The 12,239-nt window shown below is 41.3% G+C and overlaps 1 protein-coding gene across 1 annotated transcript in view; it reads left to right on the top strand.

Moving 5' to 3' along the window:
- The window catches only part of ILVBL (ilvB acetolactate synthase like), a 30,305-nt gene extending 25,968 nt beyond the window's left edge, over positions 1-4,337 (top strand). Inside the window, exon 16 of the mRNA XM_063435842.1 lies at positions 2,495-4,337. Within this exon, the coding sequence (XP_063291912.1) occupies positions 2,495-2,673 (179 nt within the window). The 3' untranslated portion in view covers positions 2,674-4,337. The remainder of the gene's footprint in view (positions 1-2,494) is intronic.
- The last annotated feature ends 7,902 nt before the right edge of the window (positions 4,338-12,239 follow it).

Below are 12,239 nucleotides of genomic sequence, written 5' to 3'. Positions count from 1 at the left end.
ATATCTTTCCATATTTAGTACTATAATTAGGAAAATTAGATGACCAATTTTATCTAGTCCTCATGCACAGAAGTAAATAGGTAAGTAAAGAAGATTACAAGGGCAACCGTTACAGAATTACAGAATCACCAAATGTTCAAAACTCGAGTTAGAGACCACCTCTGTGCAGATAGTCCAAAGTATTCCGTTTGGATGACATAATCAGAAATATACATTTTGTTAAAAAAAAAAAAAAGGATACTGGCTATATTATATCCTAAACTCCATATATATATATAAATACGTTTTGGGTTTGTATGTTTTTTTGTTTTTTTCTTCTATTTTTGAAAGCAATGCAGAAAGTCTAGGAAAATACTTTTTTCAAGTCAGGGCTGTGGCTGGGCAAGTCAAGGACATTCACATAGTTGTCCTAAGCCATTTTTGTGTTGTCTAGGATATCGGTTTAGTGTCATGCTTGTGTTGAAAGGTGAACCTTTGGCCCAGTCTGAGGTACTGAGCGCTTTGGGCCAGGAATTCATAAAGATAATATCTGTGGTTTGCTGCATCCAACATTCCCTCAATCCTGACCAGTCTCACAGTCACTGCCACAGTAAAACATCCCAAAGCTTGATTCTACCACCACCATGCCTCACTGTTGCGATGATATTGCCCAGCTGATGAGAATTATCCTGCTTTCCTCCGAACAGGGTGCTTTTAATTGAGGCCAAACTGTTGAATTTAGTTTCATCGGACCAGAGAATCGTGTTTCAGAGAGAGAATTATTAGACACGTGAAGACATGTAAAATTTCATTCTGCATTATAATAAAATGTGTAATTAGAACAATGAGAACATATTTTTTTTTTTTTTTTTTTATATTTATTATTTTTGCAGTGCATAGTTGAACAAACACGCTTGTGCTGCCACAATAGCAGATGCAAGCAAAGAAAAGTACACAGTATAAACATTTTTGTGGCACGCAATATCGGCACATTTTTTGTTAGTAAAGTCACGCTGGATACATATATTATAAACGGTATATACATTAGCTTTGATAGCGGGCAACTGGTGAGAAACAGTATGATATATCAACTAGGCATACCTGTGTGAACAGAACATGTATGGTATACTGTACTAGGCTAAAATCGGTTACCCTCTCTAGGCAGGTTAAGTTACGTGGCTGGTATGCAAGTTAGATAGTACAACGTTAACTAGAATGAAATAAACACGCTTTTTTGATTATAGGCTGAAGATAGTCACTGTGATCTGGGTTTTTCTTGAGTGTCTTGCTGCCCGTTACCTTCCATGTTCTTGCTTGTGTTATGAGACACTGTTGTCAGGGACCTAAGGCAAGAAAAAAGGAGTATAATACTGGAACCCCAGTTCAGCAGACATGGCAATATGTGGCATCTTGATAGGGTGTCATGCACAGGAACACGGTGGAGAGAGTGTTCAGGACATGAGAGTGTTCGTGAGTGATTGTGTCTCTCATCCAATTCCCTCTGTCGGTAGGCGTCTGTATCCCTCTGGTGGGTTGCGGGGGCTCGGCGCCGCTTGGGTGCGGGTGTGGGTAACCCTCCAGCCCCAGGCCGATGTGCAGGCCTGCATCCCATGGCCACAAACTCTTTTGCTTCTCTGGCATGAGTTTTCTCCTCCCGTGGGAGCGGCGGGCGGCCTGATGGTGAGCTGCCGCTTGCAGCTCTTGGATTGCTGCCTGTGTGGGCGATGCTGCTGGGTCAGGACCTATTTGGCCTTCAGCCTGGGTGGGCCAGGACGTGTAAGGAACACTGGGTGGTCTGATCCTTTGCCCGAGGGTGACCCCCTCGCCCCCCGCTGCCCGTGTCCCCTCATACCTGTTTCCAGGGGCTCTGGCTGCTCTGTCCGTGCTGCCTGCATGCGGCTTTGGAGCTTCTCCCAAAATTCACTGAACAATCTGTCCAGCCGCATCTCAATATCAGCCGTGTCATTGTAGCAGCTCGTGTGGCTAGGAGACTGGATCAGCTTAGGTGGAGAATGTGTTGCCGCCATCTTGTGTGCGCCTCGTGTAGCGATGCCGCTGATGGAACACTTGGGGTCCGGTCCAGGCAAAGGTAGGTTACCCCGAACTTCCAGTGGGGACCGGGATATCCCCCACCGGTCCCAAGGGGAGGGGGGGGAGAAGGAGAGTCGAAGGACGTCTGTGCTAGTTAGCGAGCGAGGAGAGCGGCCGTCTCTCCCCAGCTAGATCTGCAACAGGCCTCACCAGGCGATTTCGGGTTCCCAGGCGGGTAGAAGGCTAGTTTTGGTGTCTGTGAGTACACCTGGGTGGCCCCTGCATCGCTGTGGCCCTCCGGAGTGCTGTTGTGCCGTATTTTGGGGGGGTTTTCCCCCTGAAGTCGTGGTTTGTAGCAGGAGCTTAGTCTCAGCACGTCCGCTCAGGCAGGGTGTTAGGCTCCGCCCCCCGAGAACATATTTTTAATGCAATTTAATGAATTACTATCTCCCTGATAAAATAACTTTTTTTTTCTTGTCCGCAGATTATCACACTGTGGCAGAAGGATTCGGTGGAAAAGGCTTCCTGGTCACTCGACAGGATGACGATAGAATAGTTGACATCATCAAGGAGGGACAGAAAGCTTGCAAGAATGGGAAAGCTGTACTAATCAATGTGTTAATTGGGAAAACAAATTTTAGAGAAGGATCTATTTCTGTATAAAACTTTGTTTTCCTCTCTTTACGTGTCGATGAGAAGGACTCAGAAATGGTAACAGATCACATCTGTTCTGGGTAGATGCTAAATGTTCTTTGTCCATTCTGGGGCCAATGGATTTCTTTTTGGGTATCCGAGTTGCTTTTCCATTTTTGTGAAAATGGTGCTTGGAAGCATCTTCTGTTCCGGTATAATTAATATAGTTGTTGCCCATGTGGCACCCAAACAGTGTAAAAGTGAACTCAGGGAAACTATGCACTTAATTGTGAATCAAAATCGTAAAATCTCACAGTGAAATTAAAGTAAAATAATATCTGTTTAAATAGAAGAGGAGGTATGTATTGTAATATTACTAATTAGAACTACCTACTTTATTACATTCCATTTCATAGTTGAAATTTGGTTTGCTTGAAATCCAGTTTACATTTTACAAGTTCGGTTGTTACTCTTTGTTTTCTTATTGTAACAATACAATCTTTAGGCATTAATACTTGATGTAAGATAAATCATTTTGAGTATATTTGTATCCTATGTTGTTGGAGCATATTACATCCTCTTGCCTTAGGAACTATACTATAGAGGTGTTGTTTTTTTGTTCTCATTTGAAGAATAGAAAAAAATGGAATAGTGCTGTTTGGTGGGTCCAAACAAAACCTAACAAGGGTCTTTCAGAAGCTTAATATTACGTAATATTGTTCATAATATTACTCTTCTGTTGGCACGTGAAAGTATATTTTAAGTTAGAAGTGCTGTTGCTGTTTTTTTTTTTTTTTTTCTGTTCACCTGTCGTTAGGACTAAAACTGCTAATTTGTTTTAGATTATGATTTGCTGTGTGTCTGCCACTACATTTTGTTTTTATTACTTTTTTATTTTTAGTATAAACTTAAAAACAAATCTGGCAGCACCTCTTCCATTTTCATTTCATTCGTAGAGATTAAAGTTGGCAAATTCTGAACATTGATAAGGATTAATACGATTATTTCTTAGCACTTTTTCTTCTCCTGGATGTCATCCAAGGTGACGAGGTTGGGGATGTCCCTCCATGATTATACAGTAGGCAGTGCACAGGAAGTAGATTTAAAGCCATGAAAGGGAATATTAATAGATTTTTAAAGTGTCACTTTTAGTACCTTAACTACTATAGATCATTGTAGTTTTTGAGATACTTTGTTTCTGTGGGTGTCATCCCCTGGTTTTCTGTTAACATGTTTTGTAGCAGTTTGATAAAACCCTGGTTTCTCTCCAGGACCTATAGCCTGCACTCTCTGCAGCTATACTGATAATATAGAAGTTACAATTCCATGTTATCAAGTGCGATTCCATCCAATCTTGAAACACAATGACAGGCTGAGAGTGTGGAACTAACACAGCCCAGCTTAGCTTCACCTTTAAACTGCACATGTTTTTTTCTCTGTTGTGTCTTTGCCTAATAACATCTTTGAAAAATTTGGATTGCAATCCATTCATATTTTGCCTTATAATTTACGTAAGTAGGCAGGAATTTGTAGTTAATTATTTTTATTGGAAACCTTCTATTTAGACATGTTTTGTTCTGTATATTTTAATTTCAATCTGTACCAATACATCAGTTGGTATATGTTAAGTTCTATGTTAGCAGCCTTAGTGTTATGAAGGGTACGGTTACTGGTCAGTTTTAAGAAACTTTCATTCCAAAATAGTCTATTTAAAAAAATTATACAAATAGCTGTTTCATTTGTCCCATGTTAGCCAGTTAAAGGGACACTCCAGGCACCCAGAGCACTTCTACCCATTGGAGTGGTTTGGGTGCCAACTCCCATCACCCTTAACCCTGCAAGTGTAATTATTGCAGTTTTTGTAAACTGCAATAATTACCGTGCAGGGCTAAGTCCTCCTCTAGTGGCTGTCTATTAGACAGCCACTAGAGGGACTTCCGGGTTCTTAAAACCCGAAAAGTGTTTTAAACGACGCTGGACGTCCTCACGCTGTGCATGAGTACCTTTAGCGTCGCCGGAATCCCTATAGGAAAGCATTGAATAATGCTTTCCTATGGGGAGTTCTAAAGTGCGCGCGCGGCCATTGGCATGCATGCGCATTAGGTCTCCCCCGCCAGCTGACGTCAACGAGGGAGGAGCGTGGGCGGAGCCTGACCCAGCACCGAGGGACATCAGCGATGGATTCAGGTAAGTCACTGAAGGGGTTTTAACCCCTTCAGCAACATGAGATGGGGGCTGGGAGGGAAAGAGGCACTGCAGGGCCAGGAAACATGTTTTCCTGGCACTGGAGAGTCCCTTTAACTAAATGAGAATAAAATCACAAATGCACATGTACTATGTTTAGCCAATAAAGGTATCGTAGCCAATAAGTGTACAATTTTTTTTTTCATTTTAGTCTTGCTAAAATATTCTGAAACTTCAAATTATTTTCATGTGTCCAGAATGGTGGTCTCACTAAAGGATGGAAGCACTCATTTGCTACAAAATTCTGCAAAGTAAAAGAGATCTCAAGGGCAGATATATATAAAAACAAGAAAGAAAGAAAAAACAAAATGCTTGAAAAACTGAACAATAATACAGTTAATTTGGGGTTTATTTTTGTAGGCATGCAAATAGATTTCTTTCTAATATTTTTAGAACCAAATCTCGAATTTTATTACTGTAGACTAATTCTGTAACTTTTGTAAATCATTGTAACCTGTTTTGATATTAAAATATAATAAATGAACATCTGACATACTTGGCATTTTTTTTTTTCTGGGAAGGGAGGTGGTATATGATAGGAGTGTAGAGTCCTCCGATGTAGTATATCGGTTACAGGTTAATCTGGCAAAGTCAGCTCTCTTGGGTAGTTATAACACCGAGAGATCATACATAATTCAGCCAAAAAACATTCAGAGAATAAAAAAGCCAAAACAGTGCTATTACCAAAACCGGTCTTTTCTGGTAGGAGAAGCCAGATGTCTCTATGTTCAGTTTCTGCAGTTCTGGCAGGACTGTGCTTACTGATTGAGAGTAGCCAGCTGACGCTTTCAGTCAATGATCATAGCCCTGCTTAGCTTCCCTGCAAGATAAGTTGTCACACTGTTCTAAAATGGTTTAACAAATTACACTGAGAAGGTTCCAGGTCACTCTTGGCACCATAACCACTGGGATATATTGGTTATGGCAGTTAAAATTGTGACGGAGGTCCTCTACTCCAGCCGTGTACCTCTGTCCAGTCTGCTTCCTAGCCGCTTGCAGGGACCCTGGAACATTTCAGCCCCAGTCGCCGAAGCTTGACTAACGTCTCTCAGGAGCTTTTCTGCCCAACCAGGCTGCAGCTCTCTCCTTGCAGGCAGGTATTGTACCCCCTGCCTATTTCCCTGCAGCTTTCCTTCCAGGCAGGTATACACACCTCCACTTGTAATGTGATCAGTTAATGCCTTTATAAAGGCACTAGTGGCTCTCAACTAGCTCTTTTAACCTTGTCCCATGCTACAGTTGAACTCCAGTAACCCTTAGACTGCTGCCCGTTCCATTTCCCGACCACCTACACAAACGACGTTCGGGAGATATGAACTAACGAATAGGGGGAGCATTCGTATCCTGAAATAAAAAGATTCCCTTGTATAGTATTCGCATCAGAACCTCACTAACCAATTTCCCTGGAACTGTTTTGGGCTAGCGCCTCGTGTCTAGCTGGTCAAAACATTACCACAATGCCATTCCTGTTCTGCCGAACCGATCTGGGTGATAGGTTTTGCTTCTGTTAACCCCTCCTTGACACATATTCTACACAAGGCAATAATTACTTCCACGCAGTCGTATTAATGGTCGACAGGACTGGATATGGTCTGTGGCCTGAGATCCTTACCAACAAGATAAGGAATGAAAACCAGTCATTTAATCTTGAACAAATTAATGTGTTGTACATCATTGACCTTCATTTCCATTATTGACCTGCATCATCTGAGGTTATCGGACTTCCCCAGGCTGCCTGAACAAAATCTCAAATGATTAGAAAGGCAAAACCATTTACATACCAAAGTAATGTACCTTTTTGGGGAATTTGTTTGTTAGAGAATAGTGATGTCGCGAACATAAAATTTTCGGTTCGCGAACCACGAACGCGAACTTCCGCAAATGTTCGCGAACCGCCATAGACTTCAGTAGGCAGGCAAAATTTAAAACCCACAGGGACTCTATCTGGCCACAATAGTGGTTGAAGGGGGGGGGGAGGAGACCTACTCTGGGGGCCATAATGATAATGAGGGGGGGGACCTACTGTCCTCCCACCTCCAGCCCCCACCCCTGGGCGGCGGCTGAGGGCCATAAAGATAATGAGGGGACCTACTGTCCTCCCCCTCTCCGGCCCCCACCCCTGTGCGGCGGGTGGGGGCCCTAAAAATAACAATAATGGGGGGCCTAGAGCTTGCTATAAAACTGCTTCCTAGGTGCCATATGGTACCTATTAGTAGCCCTACATCTATAGAGGCTAACTAAGATAAGGAACGAGTCCCCATAGCTAGGATAGAATAGAATCCGGCTTCCTCTCCCCTCAAACAAAAAAACAAAACACCCCAAACAGTGCTAAAATCAAAAGTTTAAAATCAAAAGTTTAAAAAATCATAATGGCCTAATGCATTTTGGCGCTTGAACGAGCGCCTTTCTCAAAGGCAGTAAGCGAGAACACTGACCTGTGCGCATATTTGTATCCGATGTGACTCTCTTCTAAACCAATCCGAGAGATGGGCTGTGTTTTCCGTTTCGCACAAAGGGGTGATTAGAATATCTGTCCTTCATATGTGTTAGCACCAATCAAATTTGTAATGGTAGTACTCCAGCTATCCATGGGAATGTATATCTGATTTGGGCGGGAAGCTATATCTATTATGAGCATATCCAATTCTTTACTGATACGGCAAGAAAGTGACATTCCATGGTCCTTAAGAAACCTTATCTAGTAGAACCTTGAACATTTTGAATTTCCAAGCAAATGGACAGCATCATAAAAGCAGAAAATAAGCTTATCTCAAAGCTCATGCTGGTGTCATGGCGGGAACTCATTAGATACTGGAAAACGCCTATCCTGCTTTCTGTGATTAAGGTCAAAAGTCAGATTAGTCAAAGCAATTTGTAAGGAAAGATGTAGGGCAAAATTGCATGTTAGATCTGTTTTTTCTGGATGAATGAACTGCTAAGAGAGCTGTGGCATGAGGTGCCCTCAGATCCGGCCTTAGGGGTGTGTGAGCTGTGCGGCCGCACAGGGCGCCATGAAGCAGGGGGTGCCGTGCAGCCGAGACAGCTCACACATGGCTGGCCGGGAATAAAATTTAAAAAAATAAAAATAATAATTTGCGGGGGAGGGGATTACCGTGCAGCGGGGGCGGAGCTAAAAGTGCAGCGTAACTGCTGCAGGGGAAGCAAGAAGGAGTCCCTGCTTCCCCCAACAACCAGAATCCAGGAGCTGCACTGCCTCCACAATGAACAGAGGTAACTATGTGTGATTGTCTGACTGTGTGTGAGTGTGACTGTCTGCCTTTGTGTGTGTGTATGGCTGTGTGTTTGACTGTCTGCCTGTGTGTATGACTATGTGTGTGTGTGGCTGTCTGCCTCTGTGTGTGTGGCTGTCTGCCTGTGTGTTTGTGTGTGACTGCCTGCCTGTGTGTGTGTGTGTGTGTGGCTGTCTGCCTGTGTGTGTTTGTGTGTGTCTGTGACTGCCTATGTGTGACTGTCTGAGCAGACTAGATGGGCTGAATGGTTCTTATTTGCCGTCACATTCTATGTTTCTATGTCTGTGTGGCTGTCTGTATGTGATTGCCTGCGTGTGTGTGTGGGAAGGCGGGGGAGGGGGGGGGAAACGGGAAGGGGGGGGGGCGCTGTGAAGATTTTATGCACAGGGTGCCCAAAGGCCTAAGGCCGGCCCTGGGTGCCCTACTGGGTGGTGGTGGTAGTGATGTATTGCCCCTTAAACTCAGTACCTATTTAATTTTTTTGCTGTTCACTGCCCATTGCTGTTTTGCCTAATTAATTTTAAGTAAAACCAAAATGTTTACAGGCCAAATTTTCTCTTTGCTTATAGTCCACTTGGTGGTGTGTACCTCTGTGAATTGACTAATTGTGCCATTTACCTTTCCTATCAGTTGAACCATCATTTTATATATTATATTTTTAATTGTACACTAAGAATCTTTTTTTTTATTTATAGTGTGCATTCTGACAGTAGGACTGAATTAAACATTGGTAGCCTACTGCGTCCAGCTCAGAAACGGTGCCCAAGTGTCATATACCCCAGTTGCAAGCCTGTGCCCTTTGACCTGCAGATGTTCATATTCATTTTTATTTATATAGCAACATATTAAGCAGTGCTTTACAATTTTACAAAGTGGATGCCTAGAGGTGGACAAGGCCCTATTCAAACGAGCGTAAAATTATTAAAAATACCTTTCTGCAGGGACCTTCTCTTGTGCAGCTTTTGATTGTCAAACTTAGTCACTGTCCATCCAATTGTGGACATTTACTGACATTTTTGCTATCTTTTGCATGGTCTATTGCACAAACTGGATACATATTATTATATAGAATATACATTTTCATAATACTGTAACACCACTTCCCCCATCTTCTAGTCTAATTTAGTACATGACATTTTCAGTATCATGGTTTGGTATCAATTTGAAACTATGAAACCAAAATAAGTGCAAAAAAGGTAAACAATTACTCATCTAAAACCCAGCTGTGTCTTTATTTTACACTTCTGATCCACTGTGCACATGAAACCACTTGTGATTTGCAATCTTTCTCGCGGCTCGTCGCTTTTTTCCTGTAAAGCAATCTCGGAGGGCTTGTTCTCGGCTAACAGAAAAAGTGATTAGGCATTACATTTCCAGGTAGATATGGCTGCTTCATTAGAGTGAAATGTGAAACAAACATCATGTCCCGGAAGGATTGAGCTCATTACAACAAACTTTATCATAAACACCGAGATGTCCAGAGAGGATATGAATTCTATTCAATCTAATATTGTATCATTTTCCTATACCTGTTAACTGACTAAAATATATACTTACTGAAAACAGGTCACATTGGATCTTTAATTTCAATATTAGCCATACTGTTTTATCATGTTTGAGGGCTAATTAGCACACAAAACATTACTCTATTATTTCCAACAAGTTATGTGATATATTATTTTAAAGTAATCATAAAATGTTACATTACACTCTTTAAGGTTACTTGTACACTGATGTTAAATAATCAAACCTATAAAGCAGTGATTCTCAGCTTAGTTGTCAAAACACACTTACAGTCCAGGATTTAAGCATTTAAGAATTATGTTACGATGAGTTCCAATACTGGCAAACCCAGGACCATTGCTGTACCTTGAAGACTGGATTGTGAACTTGAACAGAGTATAATATGCATCTTATTTTTCAAAATACGGATAGCTATAGCCTTTTAACATTGCATTTTACGGTAGCAAATACATATTTAGATTTAAAAAAAATAAAAAAATTTTTACTCATACAATACACTATGTAGTGATCACTTAATACATTTAGAAGTATTCCATCTGTTTCTGGATCTATGATTCTTGGCCAATATGGAAGAATTGTATTGATTATAGTTTGAGTCTTATAGATGAAAGTGATTGATGTAGTCTATTCATTTAAAAAAGAGCACAGAATTTGAAAATACTGGGATCCAAACAATCATTATTAAAATGACTTTTAATAAAAAATATTGCTTAAAGGGAACGCTATGTCTGAAATTATTTAGGGGAGTTTTAGTGGACAGTAGATGTGGATAGTAATAACTAGTTTTATATAGGTGCTTCTAACCCCTTTGGTTATAGGGACATATAATAACAAAAAAAAGTCCTTAGCAACTATTGTCAATAATAGTATGTTTGGTTTTAAGCAAATGCAGGGTCTGTAACCGCAGGCGGATCGATAATCTTTGCGCAGTATTGAAAGTGAATACTGCGCATGGCAATGTGAATCACCAAGGCTGAATACACGCATTCAACATCATTCCTGTGATGTCTCCTGGATGTTCATCTTTAGGACATACTGTTGCTGTGTGCAGAGCTCCCTTGGAGCATGATCACATCAATAAGCTTCGGCCTGCTAAATGTAGCCCCAGATGGACAAAGAGAAGACCAAAATATAATAACGGATACCTTGTTTTACTCAGAACCAGCAGGATTATAGCCCCTACTGGTACTTTAAACAATGAACAGTGTAAATAAAATATTAAAATATTCTAAAAATAAGACATGATAATAATGTATAGGCATGTTCCACTACTGCAAACAACCCATGTTTGTGTACTGCTGCTGTTCTCAGATACAATGATACCCCACGCATAGACCTTATCCCCTAATCCTACCACTATAATTGTCCCTAATCCAACCCTTAACCCCTTAAGGACACATCACATGTGTGACATGTCATGATTCCCTTTTATTCAAGAAGTTTGGTCCTTAAGGGGTTAAACCAACACATTATCATAATCATACCCATAATTCAATCCATTCTAACCCCTTTTCCTACCCCTAATCAACCCATACTCCCAGTCGTAATCCTGCCCCTAAAATTGTCCTTAATCCAACACATAATCCGACCCATAATTCAATCCATAATCTAGCCCCTTTTCCTACCCCGATATAACCGCTGCTGGTACCTTTACTAGATATCAGCCTATGACATTGTTTTCCTTAAGTGGTTAAATATATAAATATAGATTTTTAATTTTTACTGCTCCTCCTCCTCTTTTTTCCTTCTGTTGATTACTTTTCATTCGACTTGACCTAGGTAATAAAAAAACAAACATTCAACCCACCTACAGAGATAGACCCTTTACATTATACTTTAAATGTATTTAGTTTACAAAATCCAACCACAAAAGTTTGATTTAGGTATAAGAGTAAGCATGCTCATCCCGAAACCATAGCCACTACTGACCCCCACACCAAGGGTCAAAGAAACTGCGCACTATAGGCAGCTGTGCTGATCCCCGACTTCTCCCTTCCCTCGCTCTACCTCATATTCTTTTCTCTCTTTCTCTACCTCTTATTCCTCTCCTCCTCCCAAACCTCTCTTGACTATATATATTCTTCCTAGGCTTTCATCTCACCGAACCTGGATACTTGCCTCTACATTGGCGTGCAGACAGATAACTCATGTTCACGTCCGTGGTGACTAACAGATACTCTGCATACCTAAACCTGTGGGACGCATATACCACACGCCTTCTACCTGTTTGGCAATACCACCTAACTGATACCTCATTGTATACGTATAATATACATGCCCACTGGAGCCGAGACTTGGCTGGGGCCCAGTCTTAGCTTTACACATAATTCATGGCATACTCCTCAGACACATACTGCAATATGAACAGAGGTGTTGTTCTATATAACACTACATAACCTGTACATTTCGGTACTACTGCTGGGATCTGCGTGTCCAGTTTGTACGATGCAACACCTTGCACACATCACAGCATTACAGACCAGCTCGATCAGATTTGAAATATATCCAAAAGAGTATAGCTACCTGGTGATAATCTATGCTTGTCCTAACAACAGCTTTGTACTAGATTTAATAGTA

Source organism: Pelobates fuscus, chromosome 11 (assembly GCF_036172605.1).
Source record: "Pelobates fuscus isolate aPelFus1 chromosome 11, aPelFus1.pri, whole genome shotgun sequence".
Taxonomy (NCBI): Eukaryota; Metazoa; Chordata; class Amphibia; order Anura; family Pelobatidae; genus Pelobates; species Pelobates fuscus.
Note: the sequence above shows the minus strand (reverse complement) of the source record. Positions and strands in the feature narration are given on the sequence as shown.